At 35.1% G+C, this 19,454-nt stretch overlaps 1 protein-coding gene across 5 annotated transcripts in view; it reads left to right on the top strand.

Annotated features, from left to right (window-relative positions):
- CADM2 (cell adhesion molecule 2) overlaps positions 1-19,454 on the top strand; it is a 590,946-nt gene that overhangs the window by 408,465 nt on the left and 163,027 nt on the right. For all 5 annotated transcript variants that reach the window (XM_085527351.1, XM_015880063.3, XM_015880073.3 and 2 more), the window contains one exon: positions 3,479-3,628. In XM_085527351.1, coding sequence (XP_085383477.1) covers positions 3,479-3,628 — 150 coding nt within the window. The remainder of the gene's footprint in view (positions 1-3,478; positions 3,629-19,454) is intronic.

The raw sequence follows: 19,454 nt of genomic DNA, 5'->3' as shown, positions 1-19,454 counted from the left end.
TGAATGGCAGAGCAGCATAGTTTACATACTAAGCACAGTTCTGATCAATAAGGCTGTGAAATGAACATAATTAATAAATAAGAGATTGCTTATGTGTTGAGGTGTTCATCGTAAGAACTATAACTTCAAAAAGAGGATGTAGGATAATCCTAGGAACATTTCCCAAATCATATTAATAGGGTTCTGAATCATTACATCGGTTCTTTATTAAAGTATACGAATAGAAGATAGTTAAATGTAAATCACAGTCACTGATGCAGATTTCATTGGCACTAGGCTCTGTTTAATGCTTCTTGTATGCAAAACCTATTTTAGTCTCCATAGCCTCTTATATGCAGCTCATACTTTAGAAGGTTATTTCTTTGGTAAGATGCTTATAATTTAGTGGAAGTAATAACAGGCTGTGTGCATTTTTTCTGGATTTTTAAAATTCTAATTTAAGCAATAAGCAATTTGTGCTGTATCTTGAGATTCCTTGACACATTGGAGTTGAAAGAGAAGAAATAAAAGAAAATGACAAATCTCTCTGTTTTCTTTCTTTTTTGTTTGTTTGTTTTTTGTTTTTTGTTTTTCCCACTCTTGTTTATGATTTTTCACTCAACAAGCATTTCTCAATATGAGGTTTTCAAGAAGCAGCATTTGATTAATGGAGTGTGAGACACAGAAGATGTTATGAGAATTTTGGCATTTATTTTTTGCAGCATTTAAATTAGACATGGTATTTGCAGTATTTCATATTTTTATTTACTATATTTGTTGTCCTGTTAATAGTAATTACCCTCTTACAGAGAACATAAGTAAATAGTAAATTTTGCACTTTAGACATCTACAGGAAGTTGGGATTATACAAAGTTGATACAATTCAGTTTGTATTTTTTAATACCAGATATTCAGATTTAGCATTTTGATGGAAACCTTTTCAGTTTTCTAAACTAAGACATGAAAATGTTTTTCTTTGAGATTACAAAAATAAATTGTGTATATAAATTTATTAGTTGGGATCATAGAATGATAGAATAATTTGGGTTGGAAGGGATCTTAACAATTACGTGATTTCAACCCTCCTACCATGGGCAGGGGCACCTGCCACTATGCCAGATTGTTTGAAACTCTGTCCAACCTTGAACACTTCCAGTCAGACATCCATAACTTCTACTAGCAACCTGTTCCAATGCCTTACTACCCTCACAGTGTAGAATTTCTTATATCTGATCTAAATATAGCCTCCTTCAGTTTAACGCCATAATGTTCTGTCCTACCACTACATGCCATTGTAAAAAGTTCCTCTCCCTTTCCTATTGATACTGGAAGGCTTCTATAATGTCTCCCCAAAGCCTTATCTTCTTCAGCTTGAATAATCCTGTCTCTCTCAGCCTAACTTCGTAGTAGAGGCACCTCAGCCCTCTGATCATTGATCGTTGATGTACTTACAAAAGACTTCATTGTTGTCCTTGATGTCTCTGACCAGATTTTATTCTGTCAGAGCTTTAGTTTTTGTAATCCGATTGCAGGCTGCTCAGACTATTTCTCTGCATTCCTCCCCAGCTACCTGTCCTTGCTTTCACCCTCTGTTGGCTTCCTTTTTATATTTCAGTTTGTTTAGAAGCTCCTTGTTGACTGATGCTGTTCTCATGGTGTTTTTGCCTAACTTCCTCTTTGTTGGGATGCACTGCTCTTGAACTTGGAGTAGGTGACCTTTGAATATTACCCAGCTTTCTTGGACCGTTTTTCCCTACAGGGCTTTATCTCATGTAACACTGTCAAGCAGATCCCTGAAGAGACTGAAGTCAGCTTTCCTGAATTTTAGGGTAGTGAGCTTGCTGTATGTCATCCTTACTGGTGTAAGGATCTTGAACTCCACCATTTCTACTGCCAGGGCTGCCCTTTCTTAGCACTGCTGATTTTGTGTGTGTGTGTGGTTTTTTTGTGTGTTTTTTGTTTTGTTTTGTTTCTGAGATTATGAGCACTTGCAGTAGAATTTGAAAAAGAGACTACTTATGAAGAGTGTTGGATTATTAGAATGCTAACAGCTTTTGTGATGTTGGTACTCATACATCAGGTGTAGAGCCATCCAAATCAGTTTACATAGGAGAATGGACAGCTATCAAAGTCTTGCTAGAACTGCCTATTTATTCATTCATTTATTTATTTTTGCAATATCAGGTGGTCAAATAGAAGTTTAGTTGATCCCTTATTTAGTAATTCCTTACTCTGGTCATCTGAAAATCTGTATTCTAGACAATAGATTTATGTGTTATTGTATCTATTGTAGAGTTAGTTTTTTCAATGTACTTGTGTCTATGTTCACTCCTCTAGGTCTGTAGAGGGATTTTTCACTTCTGATGCATGAGTGTCTTGAGTGTCGGTCTTGTGGTAATATTTCCTATGCTAGCTTTCTTAGATAACCTTGAGCTTGTCTTGTATTAATAGGTCCTGCATAAAAGAAAAAAGCATGTACTTTATTTAGTCTGCTGGATTGTCTATTTCTTTCACACTGTATCCTTGTGCAGATTAAGCCTATCTCTCAGATAATTATTTTTCTTGCTTATTATTGAGGACCTTTTCTTTCCATGAAAAAGGAAAAAGAAGACATCCCACATGGTTACTCTGCTCCCTTGTGCTATTCTTGTCAGAATGAGTTCTACTGTTTGGCAAGGTGTGCTATTTTCGCAATACACAAAGCAACACTTCAGTCTAACTATGCCATTGAAAATGCTTGTGCTTCAAGAACCTGTCTGATACTGTTTCTGTATTGTATAGAGGTATTTGGAAATCATCCCAGTGACTTCTCAGCAAGCACTTAATGTGATTCATAATGCTTTGGGATAGACTCACAGATGTGAAAGAGCACTACTAGATCATTGCTTCCATTTTCATATATGATCAGGTTATATTCTCTCAACAGAGGATGTATCTGGTATTAGATTCATGCTGTGTTCCTCTCCAACAACATTCTAAACGTGACAGAAAAAAAAAAAACCATCATACCAAGAGTTCATCAAAAAGCATAAAATGAAACAGGGAATCTAGGCTACCCTGTTTGTTTAAAAACCTATGTTTTTATGTTTTCAGTGGTGTTTTCAAGAGTGTTTTTGCATTATTATCTGTACTGAGACATCTGTATACATCCGCACTATGTGAGCCCTTTGTGGATTCATATCATGGACATCTGGATTTGTATGTGTGTCTGAGAAAATGAAGATTGCAGGCTACTTCTTTGAAGCTAAATCATATCAAATACATGAAGAAAAAAAATAATCACTGTTTGTTAAATTAATTTTTCTGTTTCATTTCTTCAGAGAATATATTGCTTATCTTATTTCTTTTTCCAGTTTTTTTGTATTATACTTCTTGATGAATATTGTTTGCATTGTCACCTATGTGAAGTTGCTTCAATGAATTCAGTTCTACAACTGAAATCTTTTGTGTTTTCCTTTTTTCTTCCCTTCTCTTTCCCTCCGATCCCATCCCTCCTCAGGTAGCCAAGGGCAATTTCCACTTACACAGAACGTCACAGTTGTTGAAGGGGGAACGGCAAATTTGACCTGCAGGGTCGATCAAAATGATAACACCTCCCTCCAGTGGTCAAATCCAGCTCAACAGACATTGTACTTCGATGACAAAAAAGGTAAATTATTTCTAGAACTCGTAGTTCTGCAGCATTTTTTCAAAGAAAGAATTGTTTTAAACAATTTCATTTTAATGTTGTAAGGTTGAAAGAATAGGAATATGTGCTCGGAATATGTGCTTTCAGCTATAATTATGAAATATGTTATCTGTTTTTCTTGTGGGTAAACATGTTTCACTGCATTTCTTCCTCTTGTATAAAATGTTATGTTTCTATTAAGAGAAGATAATGTATGAAATTCCTAGTACAAGCTGATTTGGAAAACTTTGCTACAAAATATCTCTAAAGAGTATTTATGAATTAAGACTGACAAAGAAAGGATCAGTTCATAAATCTTTAACTTGATTTTATTATTTTGTCTGCTTATATATGTATATGGATATATTCAGGTGTACTGGAGCTTCATTTTGTCATTACTGCAGTATGCAGTTGCTGTGATACACAGTCTTACTGTAAAAGATGATCAAAATTCCTTGTTATTCTGTGTACTCTTTTCCAAATATGCCATGCTCAATATTTTAATCTAAGTTAACACAGGAAAAAGTACTGGAAAGTACTTTAGAAAAAGAAGGACATTATCACTGTAGTACAATATATTTACAAGACTTTTCCCCTTGTCTGAAAATATAAAGCATTATATTTTACATAAGAGAATGTCAACCTAAAGAAAACATTAGATACCATGAAGATATTTAAACAAAAGTTACAAGTAATAGAAGCATCACTTGCCTTTAAAAATGCAAAAATTTTGCTGTTGATCTTAGTGACATGAGCGTTCTGCAGTTCAACAGTGTTTTATAATTTATTCTACTTCTTGAGTTTGTTCTGCAAGGCACTATGTATTCTTGAATATACCATGAGAAGCACAGTTAGTTATCTGTTTAAAATTAAAGAAATTCTGTCCAAATTCCTTGCTAAATGATTGCAACACTTTACAACACATTGCAGGACTTAAAATGCTGTGTGAATCTATGTGCTCAAATGAAAGCAGAGTCTAAAACCTGTCATTTTATACCCGCAGAAGCTGCAATCAAAATATGGATTTCTGCGATTAATATAATAGCTGAATAGAATCTCTTTATAGTGTTGAAGTGGTTCCTTTCTCTTTTATCTAATTTCCTGTAGCGTGTAATCATTTGATTTGCAATTTATTTGAAATCATAAGTACCTTTTGAATATAGACTTCAAGGTGAGAGGCTTCTAAGGTGCAAACATAAGTGCTGTAAAGTCTAGGCCTATAACCTTTACTTAAATTGAGAACTTTATTTTTCTTCAGTTGTTAGTGTATTGGAATCAGTAAATAATGTCTGCAAAACTAAGAGTTGAGAAAACTTGTTTGTTGGTAGAGCACAGAAATACTTGTAAAATTTATACCTTTTATAAGTAAACAACATTTTAAAGGATGTAGAGAAAGATGCAGGAGAACCACAAATAGTTTAATTTTAACTGTGTAGGCATTTTGATGCAAATTTAATTTTCTGTATAGTCTACCTAGATCTCTAATTTTACAAAGAATAAATGAAGTTTATGTTACATTTTAATACAATGAATTAAAGCAGCAGAATTTGAATGGCAAGCAGCAATATTAAGTACACAGTCCTGATCTGTATTCCCTACTAGAAATGTGAGGAGCTGAAGTGTGTAAATTTAAAAGACAGTACTGTATACTGAATTTGTCCCAGGACCTCAAGGAATATGCTAGGATTCAAATCATTTGTTTGTAGAGGGACTGCTGAACACCTATGAGACTGGAGAGGGTCTAATGAGATCAAGTCTAGGTCTTTCAGTCACAGGTGTTTAGTTGTTCATACATAAGAAAAGCTTTGAAATCTTTGTGTGACTTCTCCAGACTTGAATATACTTAGGGCACTGAGAAGTACAGCCAGCTTTCATACAGAAAACAGTCTGTCATCTCTGAAAATAGGATTAGAACCTTTCAGTGCTGTTTTTATTGTGTGTGCATTTGTATCTGTTCTTTGTGTATAAGAAAGACATTTTCTTCACATAGTGATACTTGCTTTATTGATACAAAATGGTGAGAAATATTTACAGCTCTGATACCTTGATTTTGTCTGTAAATGATGGCAAATGCAACTGTAAAACTTTCCTCATTCTTTTCTGCTTTACTTACTTGTCTCAGTCATGGGTGCAACTTGGCTATAAAAAAGCAGCTTTCTGCTAAATCCAGTCATTACATTTAATTTTTTGAAAGCAGTGCCTCGGCTAGAGTCTTTTCAGCCTTGTCTCCTAGGATTAACCAAAACTAACCTTAAGGTCTTAGTTCTTCCTTCAGCACCACTAGTTAATAGCTGTGTTTCTCAAGCTGAAAATTCATAAAAACTATTGAGCCTCAGGATGCTGGGTTAAGTTCTGTATAGAAAACGAAGGAGAAGCCTAGAAGAGATCTACTAGCAGACCTTACATCCATATTACTGTAGTCTGAACAAAATCATAGTTGCATGCCTTTAATCCTACAACTGTCTAGTAAGTTATTTTCTTGAAAGAAAGCATAAGTTATTTTCATTCAAGGAAGGAAAAAAAATAAAATAAAATAAAAATTATTTTGATTGCTATGTGCTATAAAAATTATGAAACTTGTAGTACAATGAAGGAAGTCAGGTAAACATCAAATGAAAGTCCTAACTGCAGCAGTAGAAGAGGGAGGTAACAGCTGTCAGCGTATGGCAGAATAGGTTCCAAAAAAAAAAGAGGAAATTGTCCGTACAGTGAAAAGCTCTCCACTGCTAGATTGTTCTTGATGGGGCATTCATACGTCTTTCTTGTACAAATTGCTTCCCCTATCTTGCAAAACATTTTCTGACCAGAATAAAGCTAACTGTGTGCCAACAGAGTCCTCTGGTTAGAGAGGGGGAAAGTCTGCTTCCAAGTCACTGTGCCTTTTGACAAGAGATTTATTGTTAGTCTCCGCTTTATTCAAAATGAATTATTCATACTATAAAAAGCATCATCATGTAATTTTGTGTCCTGAACTGTGATGCAATCATTGACTTCAAAGTTAGAAGTCATGTTCTTCCTTTTCCTGTTTTACATGCTCTACACACGGAAATATAATGAGCCAACTACACTAATGCCAAAAGTCGGAACTTATTCTTTTGCCTCTTGTACTGCCATACAGGCATGTTTTAAAGCACAGATTTTCCTTTGTTAGGAGGATGTTTTGTTGGGGAAAAACACCTTCGCTCCTACTTTTTCAGCAATTTAATACTTACTTAATATTTATGAAGGAGTCAGAGGCTATGCATAACTTTAGACATTTTCTCCCTTAGCCTATGCAATCTTGAAATAATAAGAATAGTAAATTATGAGTAGAGTTTTCTTTCAGAAAATATAACATACAAAACTGATTCAGTGACTGTTTCTTGGTCCTTACCACCTGAAGTATGTGATTTGTTCTAAGTTCATGTTTGAAATGTAGTTGACTCATTATAGTTGTAGGAATGGAGTAACCTGTAGGAAGGAGAAATGCCTGCTATAGGAAAAAGGTTGTAACTTTATTTTTTAAGCAAAGCAAGGTAAAACAGTAAGTAATCTCCCCAAGTCTGATTTTTACACTCTAAAATGCATTAATTGTATTATTTTAACTTATGCCAGCTAAAATACTTGGAAATACAAATGTTTGATCTTGTGGATTTTGTGTCAGTTTTGGCCATCTTATTCAGCATTCTGTCTCTTTGCTGTTCTTTGTAGTACTTATTTTTTTCTGCTTTCTTTAACTTGTAGCTTTAAGGATGCTGTGTATCCATTGTAAGTGTTTATATGGCCTTATTTTAATGAGTTCAGCAACCTCCTGCAACTGTTATCAGTTTTCCCACTCTAAATAGAATTTTAAAGATTTGTCTTCCTGGAAAATATGAGTTCACAGCTCACTCTCAGCATGTTAAGATTCTTTAGAAACAAATGCAAATTGTGTGCCTTATATGAACTGTGTTTTTCTTTATATAATTTTCAATTAAAATGAGTAATTACCATAGAAATCTCTGTGCCACTTTATACACCAAAGTAGGTATAGCTATATACCTGCCTTTGGAAGAAGAATAATGTAGAAATTGTGGATTTGATTTTAAATAAATATAAGTCATTTTATTTCAGATTCACTTGTATTTCTTAGGGATTTAGAGTGAGCAATAAGTACAAAGAGACATAAATATAAATGGAGATATAGCATGGAGGCATAGATGGCTGGTAAAGAGAAGACTTAGAAGAATTTTCACTTAGCTTGCTGGAACAGTCTTCTTTTCATGTTCCTGTTCAGTAGAGATTATAGATGCATATGGAGTGCGTTATTGAGCTGCAAAGCAGACATGTACAGCTTAACAATGGCTGTTGTTGTCAAAGTTGTTTAAACTGATCAGTGTAAAAATGAGCAATCAGACTAAAGAGAAGGAAAAGAAACAGAACCTAGTATTTAACTATAAATTTTGTTTAGTCAGACAAACATAGGTGTAAAATACCTGCTCTTTACCTTAGCAGGGAATTTGGAAATCTGCCCATAATAAAATCACCTGTATTGATACTGATCATGATAAGCTTGTCTAAAACTGACACATCATATTTTGAGGGGACATATGCCTGAAGCTAATCAAAGATCAGCACATTTCCCTTGTGCTTTCATCAAGTAGTAGCAGTTTCATGTTTTACTAAAACATTAGAAAGCATATTCCAACCTCAAGATTATTCAGCCTTCAGCAGCAGAGTATGTTTCTTCAGATGACCTTTGATTATGTTACGTGTAAGAGTGCTTGGCATTTGTATAACTCCCCATCGTCTTGAAAGCTTTCAAAGACACTTGTGTGCTAGGGAAGAGTTACAAGAGGGCACTGTACTTGCAGAGCTCCCCTGAGCTTCTCTGATAGGCACAGTACCACAGATGAACATGCGGGGATGCATTTGGGTATAGCACCTACTTGAAGGTTTCTGCAGTTGTGCCCTCTCAGGGCTGCAACTGTCATGTTAGAACTGGTGGGTAAGTTTAGAGGCAGGACATGTGTCTGATAAAAGCATCATGCCTTTTTGGCTCCAGGAAGCAACTGCTGGCTTTTATTTTATTTTTATATTTTTTCCCCAACATAAAGACATTTCCAGAGAGACTCAGAAACTCACAGTGCACAAGGCATAGGATTTAAACTACAGATCACATATGTCAGCTTAGGGGGAATCATCACTGCAAAGATCTTTGTTTCTTACTATGGCACTATCAAAACTTAGTGGTATAGAAATGATACAAGTGCTGTGGCATTTTCTGTGGATAAAATCCTGTCTCCCTCATGTTGTAGGCATGCTATTCCTTCTAGTTTACATTGACTTGTTTTGTGGAAGCCAGACTCCAGATACTGAATTTAAGTTTAAGACCAATTTACGCCACTGTGGGATGAATCGGCCTTGGATGTTGATCTGTACAAAAAAGAAGAAGCACTTGCAAATTACAAGAATCATTTGAAAATGTGTGTGGTGGAGGGGGGCTGGAGGGAGGGGGGATAGAAATCTGGAACTTCTTGAATGGCATTTAATAATTTTTGTAAGCAGTTGAATTTCACATGTATGTATACATGTAAACAAACAATCCTCAGAGAGAAGGAGTCAGTTCAGACAAAACAAGAAAGCAAGGAAAATAGTGTTTAGTTTAGAAATAGAGAGGAAAGGAGGAAATATACTCTTTAGATCAGTTACACAGAGAGATGGTCAGGCTGTGTTGTTGGGAGAACTGAATGTTAACAGTTAAGTAATGTGAAATCAGGCAGCAATGATGAATGGACTTCTGTCTCTACCTTCACATGCTCTGTTACCTGTTGCATAATAGAGTGGAGATGGGATCAGGCAATAGATGATGACCCAGCTGTACTCCATTGTAGGATACACAAAGAAATTAAAGATTCACAGTTACTGAAAATTTAATAGACTCACTCAGTGAGGTAATACTTTCAAGTAAACCCATGATAAAGAATGAAAAGCAGTGCAAAAAGTTAAACAAACAAATAAAAAAACAAGAAAACTATTTAGACAGTTGTTGTCAAACTATGACTTAATAGTTGTATGTAAGAGATGCATAGGGAATGGATTTTCTTTCTTTTTTTTTTTTTTTTTTATTTTTCCCTGATCTGAGTAGCAATAGCTTTTAAATATTTTATAACATTTGACAAGTTTCTAGCATTCAAAGCCAAAACTGTGGGAGATAGAAATCTGGTTTAGAGGAGGAAGATCTTTACATAGAGAACTTTCCATGATGTTCTTTTAGAATAGTTCTTCCAAGATCTCTGACTGAGTTTAATTTTATGTATTATTGGTCAAATCTGTCAGTTCCACAGTTATGTTTTACAGGGCCTGGAGTATCTCTTGGGTCAGTTCTGCTCAGCTTTCCTGGCTGTGTCCCCTCATAGCTTCCTGACCACATCCAGCTTCCACCCTGGGAAAGGCCAGAGTGAGAAACAGAGAAGGCACTGTGCAGGCACTGCTCAGAAACAGCCAAAACAGAGGTGTGTTATCAACATTACTCTGGCCACAGATCTAAACCAGCTCATCAAATGTACTGCTGTGGAGAAAACTGACTCCATTCCACAAAAACCAGTATGCCATACCTCTGAACCATGGTTAGGAAAGAAGTTTAAATGATCTTGAATAGTAGTTGCTTACTGCATAGGGAAAATAGTAATAATAATAATAATTTAAAAAAATAAAAATCTCTTTAGAGCTTTTGAGAACAAGAGATGTTTTACTTGGTCCTCAAAAACCAGAGTATTAAAACCAGCCACTTCTGAAAACCCAAATGCTTTTGTTCATGCATCTTAAAGAAGACAGCATGATAAAAGGGAGCAGGAGCCTTTTAAAATATCTTGACAGTTATTTTCTTTATGAGTATGAAATTTTCACTTAAAAATGTATTACAAGGCGTTAGAATATTATTTCATTGTAATAAATTAGTGGAACTACTCCCACTTACAGCATTTTTATTTTTTTTTTTTTTCATTTTCTTAGCAGTATTAAGAGAGTAAATGAGCATATTGTAGAGATAGTTAGAAAGTGTAGGAGTTTGCATTATATTGTGCTGAAATGTGAGTATGTGCAGAAATTAAGTTTGCTAGCACTCAAGCTAAATGGAGAATGAAGTTGATGTGATGCACTGGAATATGCTGAAGTGAGGCGATAGTTGTGATGACGCTGCTAAGCTTACCCTGTCAGGAAGGTTTGTAATACTCAGGCTGGTGGCTATTTTTGTTTTAAACAGCAAAGAATCTCTTAAGCCATCATAAGTGTGGAGTTTTTTATTTTTATTTTTTAGGGAGTATGTAGAAGGGAGTAAAAATAAAAGAATATAAAGAGAAATTTCTAGTAGCTGACCTCTGTGCGCTAGTGGCACATTACAGTTAATTCTGAACCTGTTGTTTTCTTTCAGAAAACGCTTAGAGGAAATGATACGGAGAAACAATTGGAGTGCAGGGAAGGGCAAGAGGGAGAATAGGTTCTTAGTGATATGCAGTAGATCCAGGATCAGTAGAGCTCAATATTGTACATCATAAAGAACATGATGGTAGGCAGTAAAACACATTTTGTTTTTAATCACAGTGAATAATGTTCCTTAGGGAAAGCAAAGGTGGTTTCTTGGGTGTTTTTTGTTTTTTTTTTGTGTGTGTGTGTTTCCAAAAAGAGACTATATGACAAGCGAGAGTACTGATTGTTATATCACAGTATCTTCAGTACAGTAAAGTTATAAGGATGAGAGAACTACCAAACAGACCAGAACCGGAATGTTTTGTTGTGTAAATGATTGCTAGACCAAGAAAAACCTTAACTTTGTAGAGAAAAAAAAAAAAAAAAAAAGAATAACTGAGTTTGCAAAGAACAGCTGATATTTGCAGAGCTGGTAAAAGTGGTGCTTCTCAAAGGAAAACAACAGCAGTAGAAAAAGTTGAGTCTGAGTATTTAGAAGTGGCATATCAGATTATAAAGATGCAGTCAGTGCTGCTTTAGGATAAAAGTATAAAAATATTTTTAAAACATTAGAATGGAGAGGTGATCATAGAATATTCAGATATGTGCAGCACAGGAAGAAGTGATATGTTCCATAACATCCAAAACATCCAAAACACAAGTGCATTCTTGGCTTTGCATTTAGATAATAAAACTCTTATAAGCATGAAACAGAAACCTCTGAAAACATCATGGTGTCTGCAAAGCACAGTGTGTGAATTGCACAGCCATGAATGATCACCTTAGCTAGCACTAGAGCTTGCTATGATATTTGTTGCTGGCAGGCCTGTCCAGATTCTGCAGGTTTCCTGTGTTTTATAAACATGCATGTAGCTTAACATGTACAGAATCTGTGATTCCACAACATACTGACTTGATACTGGAAACAATAAATTTAAAGGCTTTGAAACAGAAACAAAAAATGAATGTGATGTTATCGCAGCAACTGTAGACTATTAGCAGGTGGTACAGTGAGTGCCATTTCAACTACATTTTGAAGGGTTAAGGTAGAGGTTAACTATCAGTCAGCAACTGCTGAGGGAATAAAAGCAGTAGTTCAAGAGAAATGTAGTCCAAAAGAGTGATTCAACAACATATTTTTAGTGAACTACCCAAGTGACTATGGGGGTAGGGAGGGAAAACTGCCAAAGTATATGACTGAAAGATGGTGACTGCTGTGTAAGAAAAAAAAAAAAAAAGAAATAGGAAAAACATCATTCTATCAGTCTGGATTAGCCTTATGTGAATCACTAAGATTCCAAACCCATCCCAGAATCTGATTTGATAATTCTGGTTAGATATTACTACAGATTCATCTTTAGCCACTGTAGGAAAACATAACGTTAAAAGTCCGGAGTATTTAGTGTCCAAAGTGAAATAAAATAGAATGCTTAAGTAAAATAGAAAACTATTATTTTAAATCACAATAAAAATATGCCCTTGTCAATAGGTACCAGGTGATCAGAAGGAAGGAAATAACAATTTTGTTTAGGATAAGGTGTTCTTTGTAGAAATAAAGAAAATCAGTGCAGAGGATTAAGTTTGCACCAAACCCATTCTATCACCAAAAATAGTATGCCTTATTTGAATTTTCATTGACAGTGGGAATCAAATTAAAGTTTGCCACATCAAACATTAGATGTTATGAAGCCTATCAAAAAGGCAGATGATTCAAGGCCACAATGATCTTTACCTTTCCTTCCAAGCCAAACCATTCTATGATTCTATGTCTGTTTATATTATAGACTGCTCATGTTATTAAGGTCAGGCAAGTTAATGATTTGAGTGTATCCAACTACATTGAAATAAGAGCAGTAAAAGTACGCCTTCATTGTGTATGAACATAGAAGTGTTATTTCAGTTTCTGGGATGAAAATGAAGGTCTTATCGACTACTGCACAATATAAGAAATGCTCATCTCCCTGCTCTCTTTTTGGTAGAAACTTGTTTAAGGAACTTCCTTCATGATTGTTTTGGCACAGAAAGTGTAACAAATCATCATGTCCCAGATCTTTAAGAATGTGTGTGCAGAAAAGTAATTGCTGATGAGCTGGTGATACGGGGTGAAAATCCTCAATAACTCAGTGAGAGAGACTGTGTGATGTTCTGCTGTGAGCCAGAGAAAATAACTTTAAATTGAACAGAAACGAGAACTGAATCAACTAGAATGAGATTACTTTCAGAGGTTTGTACTCTGGATAAAAGCAGCTTGAGGAAACACAAAACCAATAGGCAATTGTGTAAATGGGGAAGAAAACAAAACAAACAACAGCAAACCAGTGGTGCAAAGAGAGTTCAAAGCATGTTAACAGGTGTTATAAAAATATAAAAATCACTTGTAACAACTAATCTGTGGCAACTGATAATGCTTGTGTATATATTAATTTGAAAATGCTACTAAGTGTTCCGAATGCTGTTTAAGCATACAGAATAGTCACATGAAAAAATAAATAAAGCTTTTGAAATTTAAAATGAAAACTAGATAGGAGTTTAGACCAACATAGATTCTAAAAGGGTATAGATGCTAACAGAATTATTTTTGGAAGAGAAAGGCAGATTTCTATTTTAATATCATAGTTGTTCTGCTTACTACTAACACAGAAAAGAAAAAAAAAACAAAAAAAAACAAAAAAAAAAAAAACAACTTACCTGAATTGAACCATGTTAAATGAATATGTCAAACTATGTCAAAATATTGGAAATAATATGAAGAAGTGCAGATAAGACTTAAAATCTGCTTTATTCAAATGGAGAAATATTCCAATGAGTTGGAATTTATATTCATAGTATATAACTGTGGGGATAGAGTAGTACCCTAAAATCGTCTTTACCTCACTTACAGGTAGAATACATTATATCAGCCACTAAAACATTAGAAAATGAACCGTTGCACTGTATGTACTAGATTAAAATAGTTTTGTTTTTTATTGTTATCATATTAAAAATTAAAAATATATAAGGATAATTCAGCCTCTTAATTGGTGTTTCTAAGGAGAATTGCAGAACAGTCACATTCCATTTCTTTTAACAGCGTGATATAAAGTTCTTGTATACAGTTAGTGCATTGATCATCTGAAAATGAAGAACAGGATCTGAGGAGTGAAGAATTGCTTCTGCAGAGGTGAACCATGGGGAATTTATGGAAGATTTACAATTGTATTGGCTCATTGCTTAATCAGATCGCAGAAAGATGTTCTCAGTATGTATTCTTTTCTCTAATGAAATAGGTGATTAACCCATGCCAAATGCTATCGTTAAAAACCTTTTTTGTCCAAGTATGTAGAAAAACTTTATGTAGTCCCCATTTGGTTTCATACAGATGCATAGCATATTCTTCCAATGTACTTGATAAGTTATTGATCATTTTTAAATTTTGTATAATAATGTTTATTATAGGTGCATCTTGTGATAAAATCAGACAAGGAATGAAGATGGCTTAAGGGCTCTGATAACTGAGCTCTTGACAAATCTAATAGCAATGTTTACAGTGGTATTGTCTGTAGTTATCTGTTCTGCCCCACTGCCAGATGTTAGTGACAATGTAAAATCATCAGCAGAAGGAAATGTACTCTTCTGCCCTATCAGAAAATCTGCAGCTGGTTTCCTTCTGATTCTTTCCTTTGTTCTGGTTCTGCCATGGGAGAGGTAATTTTTAGTGCTAAGAACAGAGTATGAGGCTATTTCCTAATTCACCACTGCTAATTCCATCAAAGTACTTATGCCACATTGCTTTGACTCCTACAGAATAATACTTCTATGCAATCCTCTGGTCTACCTAGGGAACTCTTCTGACAGCTCTTATCCTTTGGAAAAGTAGAAATGTCAACTTAAAAAAGTCAGACTTGTATGTGCATTACTCAGAGCTTTCTTAGCAACTGACTCACATATGGAATTTTCTCCCTGTGAAGATAAGCCAGGATTGTGAATGAGTATTTTTTTTCAGGCCTGTTGAAGGCTTCAGCTTCTCCTTATTAACACTTCAAAAATTGCTTAGCATTTTCTTTCTTGCAGTGCACTGTGCTTTCATGCTGCCTGGTCAGTCTTTTGCATTTCATATTGTCGTCTTTCTGCAAAAGCTGCTTTCAGCTTCTGTTAGGGTAGGGCTGGGAGGGAGGATATGTTTCTTCTTTCTATTTCTCAGTGTACAGTTTCATACTGAAATTGTTCTTGCCTTCAACTGGAAGAACCACCTTAGTGCTGAGGCAAATAGGAGCTTTGAAATCTCTCAGCATACTGTTATGCACAGTCTGTGGTGCTCTTATTAAGCTACCTTTGCCAGCATCTCTGTAGTACTTCCTTTGTAAAGCATTTGAGACACTTCTTCATTCTGTCAAGGGATGATCCTCCTTATGTGTTTTGCATGAGAAATTGTTCTTTACTGGTTATTGTATAAATAATATTTTAAACAAATACCAGGACTTCATGCATTAGGTTAATGATGCATGCCTGAACTGTGAGCCAACAGAGGAATTACATCTGAACTTGCACTGGTAAAAGTTTTTGAAAAGGCACCATGAGAATAAAAAGAATTTGAAGAAATGGACCAGATTTCTGTACCCTCCCCTTCTGTAACAGGTATCCTTAGTCATCAAGGCATCTTGCCATTGTTTGTCTTTCAAACGTAGATGTGCATTTGTGATCTGCAAGCATCTCTTGAATCTGATGGGTGCTAATAATGAATTCATCATTTCTTTTTAACACTAACCTACTTCCAAATATAAATGGAGTGAGATCTGGACTTGCTGAGAAGGAAATATCACTGTCTTGAGATTTTTCTTTTGCAAATCCAGTATCAACTGTCAAGCCTGATTTTTATTTATTTTTTTAATTTTATTCTATTTTATTTTATTTTTAATTTTGGGGGATACGTTGATTAGCATATATATAGCTTTATATATATATATAAAGGTGTTTCTTTACAGCATTTATTTTTAGTTTAGCTTTTTGTAAGTGAGATGGAAATGATTTTTAAAATGAAAACATTCCATAACCATGCTCTCAGCACAATTAATTTTGTTCTTAAAGTAAACAAAAACAAAAACAGAACAAAAAAATTGTAATGATTTAGTTTATGTTTTTATCAACATAGAAGACATTAGCTTACCTGCACACATTACTTACAAAACGTCATTTCTAATTTTGTCTGTATTGCCTCGCTTCAGATTGCAAACAAATTTAGTATAGACTTTAGTTTCACCCATTATATGGAGAACAAATGTCCATGCTAGGTGTGGTGTGTTGGAGTAGTGAAGAGGTCTGCCTCAAAAATCATGTTTGTGTATCTAAGTTTATCTGTAGTTGGTTGCAACTGTGAATTTCAGTTCTCTGGGAAGTAGGATTGGGGCATGAACTGTGGCACCACAGAGCACTATGTCAACAGAGCAGTTCGTTTTGTAGCACAGCTCTAACCAGAATGACGCCACAAAAAAACCTAACCCTCTGGCAAGCATTCACTTGCTGTCAGAGCAGCAGCCAGTTCTTGCAGAGGGAAGCTCAAACTCATGGGCTTGAGAGCTATGAGCTCACTTTCCTACTCCATCATCATTGAGGGCTGGGACACATCTATGAATGTGTGCCTGTAGATAGTGAAGGGATATGAGGCACTGTGATGCTATATAGCATTACTTAGTGCTGTGAAAAGATCTGAAAGTACTATAGCCATATCATTTCAGACTCCTTCTGTGTCATTTTTGGGTGATATTAATTTCCTAGAAACAGAAGAAAAGATAGCTGCTGCTTCTTCACTGGGACATATGAAGCTTTTTTCTGCTTATTTCCAGAATGAAATCAGCACCAATGGAGGAACAAGAAATGATACAGCTTGAAAATCATTTAGCTGTTTCTTAATTAGCTCATGACAAGCTAAGACCTTGGTCAAATTTCTGCTCTAAAATAGGAGGGAAGGAAACAAAGTGTATCTTTGTTTTAATACCCTCTTCTTTTGCTTCTAACCTCTGAGAAAATTGCTACTAGATAATAAGCGTGTTTCAGATTTCTGCAAAATGACTCACATTTTAATAATATTTTTCCAAATTTGAGATTAGTTTTAGTTTTGAGCATAACAGGGAGGTGCATTCTTTCACCTAGGTGAAAGCATGGTAACCAGAAAAACATACTTTACCTAAACTTACAAACTACCTCTTCCATTACTCAGATTATTTTACATATAGCTGTATTCCATTTCAAGACGTGTAAGAAGTGTTCATTCTGAGCATAATTCTTTCTGTTCTGTCCCTGCTAATCAAACTGGAGTTCATCCCCACAAAGTGATGCAGTGCCACATCAGCACACAATGCTGAGGCTCCCGATGACAGCCATAAACTCTTTTCTATCACATTCTGTTTGAGCCACTTCTGAGAGCCTATAGAAGAATTCAGAAAAGCTAATGCAAGTCAGGTCATCTTGTGCTATTTCCCAGTTTTTTAAGCCTGGATGAGCTTGGACTCATCCTCCAGATCGATGTGTTCTAAAGTGTATATCATTTCTTTTTCAAAAATGAGAGGATTTACTGTCCAAAAGATGTCAGCCTTACTGCTGAAGAATTTAAGAAGCCGTTCATCTGTGTTTAACTAAATATGCTGGCAATGATGTTGTCAATTTGTAATGAAGTAAGTTAAGGGACCCCTATATGATCTATCAGTGTATTGCAGCTTCCTGAAAGAATGCTTTTCACACTGGCCAGTAATAAACTCGCTTTGTTAAAAAACAAATCACACTCCTATTAGTATGGATTATCTCTTTCAGGTTGTGACAGAATCTTCTTTCCTCTAGGACAGTCAAGTAGCCTACATCTATATTCTCAGCCATGAGGCAGAGTAGCAAAAGAAAAGGGCAGATGGCAGTGAAATGAAAATGTACTTATTAATTTTATCTACTTTATAAAAATTTTCAAGAAAGATATTCAGTCACTCATATACTGTAGCGAGTTCCTATTTCTTCTTCTGTCTTTTAACTACCAACAATAAACAGATATTTTTAATGTCAAACTGATTAAGGCAAAGCAGATCAGAATCATCCTTCAAAATGTAATAGAGGCGATAAGGATTAATTTCTTACTCTAAAATGTGGAAATTACTCTCTTTCCTGAGAGCAGTATGTCACCCAGCCATCCCCCCATTACCACTGCTTAACTGTGTGATAAAAGGGGCCTTGCATCTCACAGTATGTGTATGACATGAAGGAGACCTATTTGTAAAGATTTAATAGGTCCAGAATAGAGGCTAATAGAAATTGAATTGCTATAATTTATGTGGTACTGACAACAGTACTATCTAGGAAACTCCAGAATTTCAAATTATCTTCCTACAAGCTAGAGACAGTCAGTGTGTTGTTTTTTCTAGAATTTTCTGTGTGTGTGCATTTAATCTGAAAGCTGGATAAGTTTTAGCCAATATTTCTAATTAATAGTAGCATATATAATTACAGCATTGATTTATTATTTTTCTTCTAAATGCTCCCTCTATGATACGTTTTCCAGTTTCTACCTATATTACAGGAAGTGTGAGTCTCAAGTATAAATAAATTCAGTGCTGTTTGGAGTAGGAAAAGAACTTACATTTATACTGCTATCCCAAAAAAGAAAAGTAGTCAGGTAGAATTCAGTTATCCAATCAGAGAGGCAGAGAACAACTGAGCAGTTGAGGTGGGAGAGTAAGGCAGCTAGTCAGCTCATGTGCAGCTTAATACCAGGAGGAAGTTAATATTTTTTCATTACCCAGTAGAAAAGGACTGAGGAGGAAGCGGAGAGTATTTATAAGAGGAACAAATTAATTACTGTGGTACAAACAGTATAACTTTGTGAGAGTTCAGATTCGATTAACTTTTTGCTGAAAGACTAACATAAAAAGTAATGAATGTCTAGTACTTAAAATACATTTGTAGATATTTTTTGTCCACTACAGGACAAGGTGTGACTTGGTTTAATCAGATAAAACACTTTTCACTTCTGTGGGATATACTAATGTAAAAAGTTAGTCTGGCCCCCTGATTTTAGGAGCAATGAAGTTCTACATCAGGATACAGAAGCCCATAATATACTAGAATGAAAACACTCTCTTTACTGGAGCTCAGCTGATCATTATTGACTTACCTGTTGAAGTAAATACAAGCAAGTGTCCACTGTAAGATATCATTTATTCCTCTCCTCCAAAAAGAGGAATTTAAATCTACATTTGATACAAAGTAGACAAAATGAAGAAGAAAAATATCATTCAGGAGCAGTAAGCAAATTCTGATCAGACTAATAAATGGGTATTTTGTTAATGTAAAGCATTAGCATTTTTGTAAAAAAATAGATCTGAAAGATCATGCATGCAATGAGGATCCCTCTAATTGCTAAAAACAA

Source organism: Coturnix japonica, chromosome 1, assembly GCF_054131305.1.
Source record: "Coturnix japonica strain WE chromosome 1, WE-NBRP24, whole genome shotgun sequence".
Taxonomy (NCBI): domain Eukaryota; kingdom Metazoa; phylum Chordata; class Aves; order Galliformes; family Phasianidae; genus Coturnix; species Coturnix japonica.
This window is presented reverse-complemented; position numbering and strand designations above follow the sequence as displayed.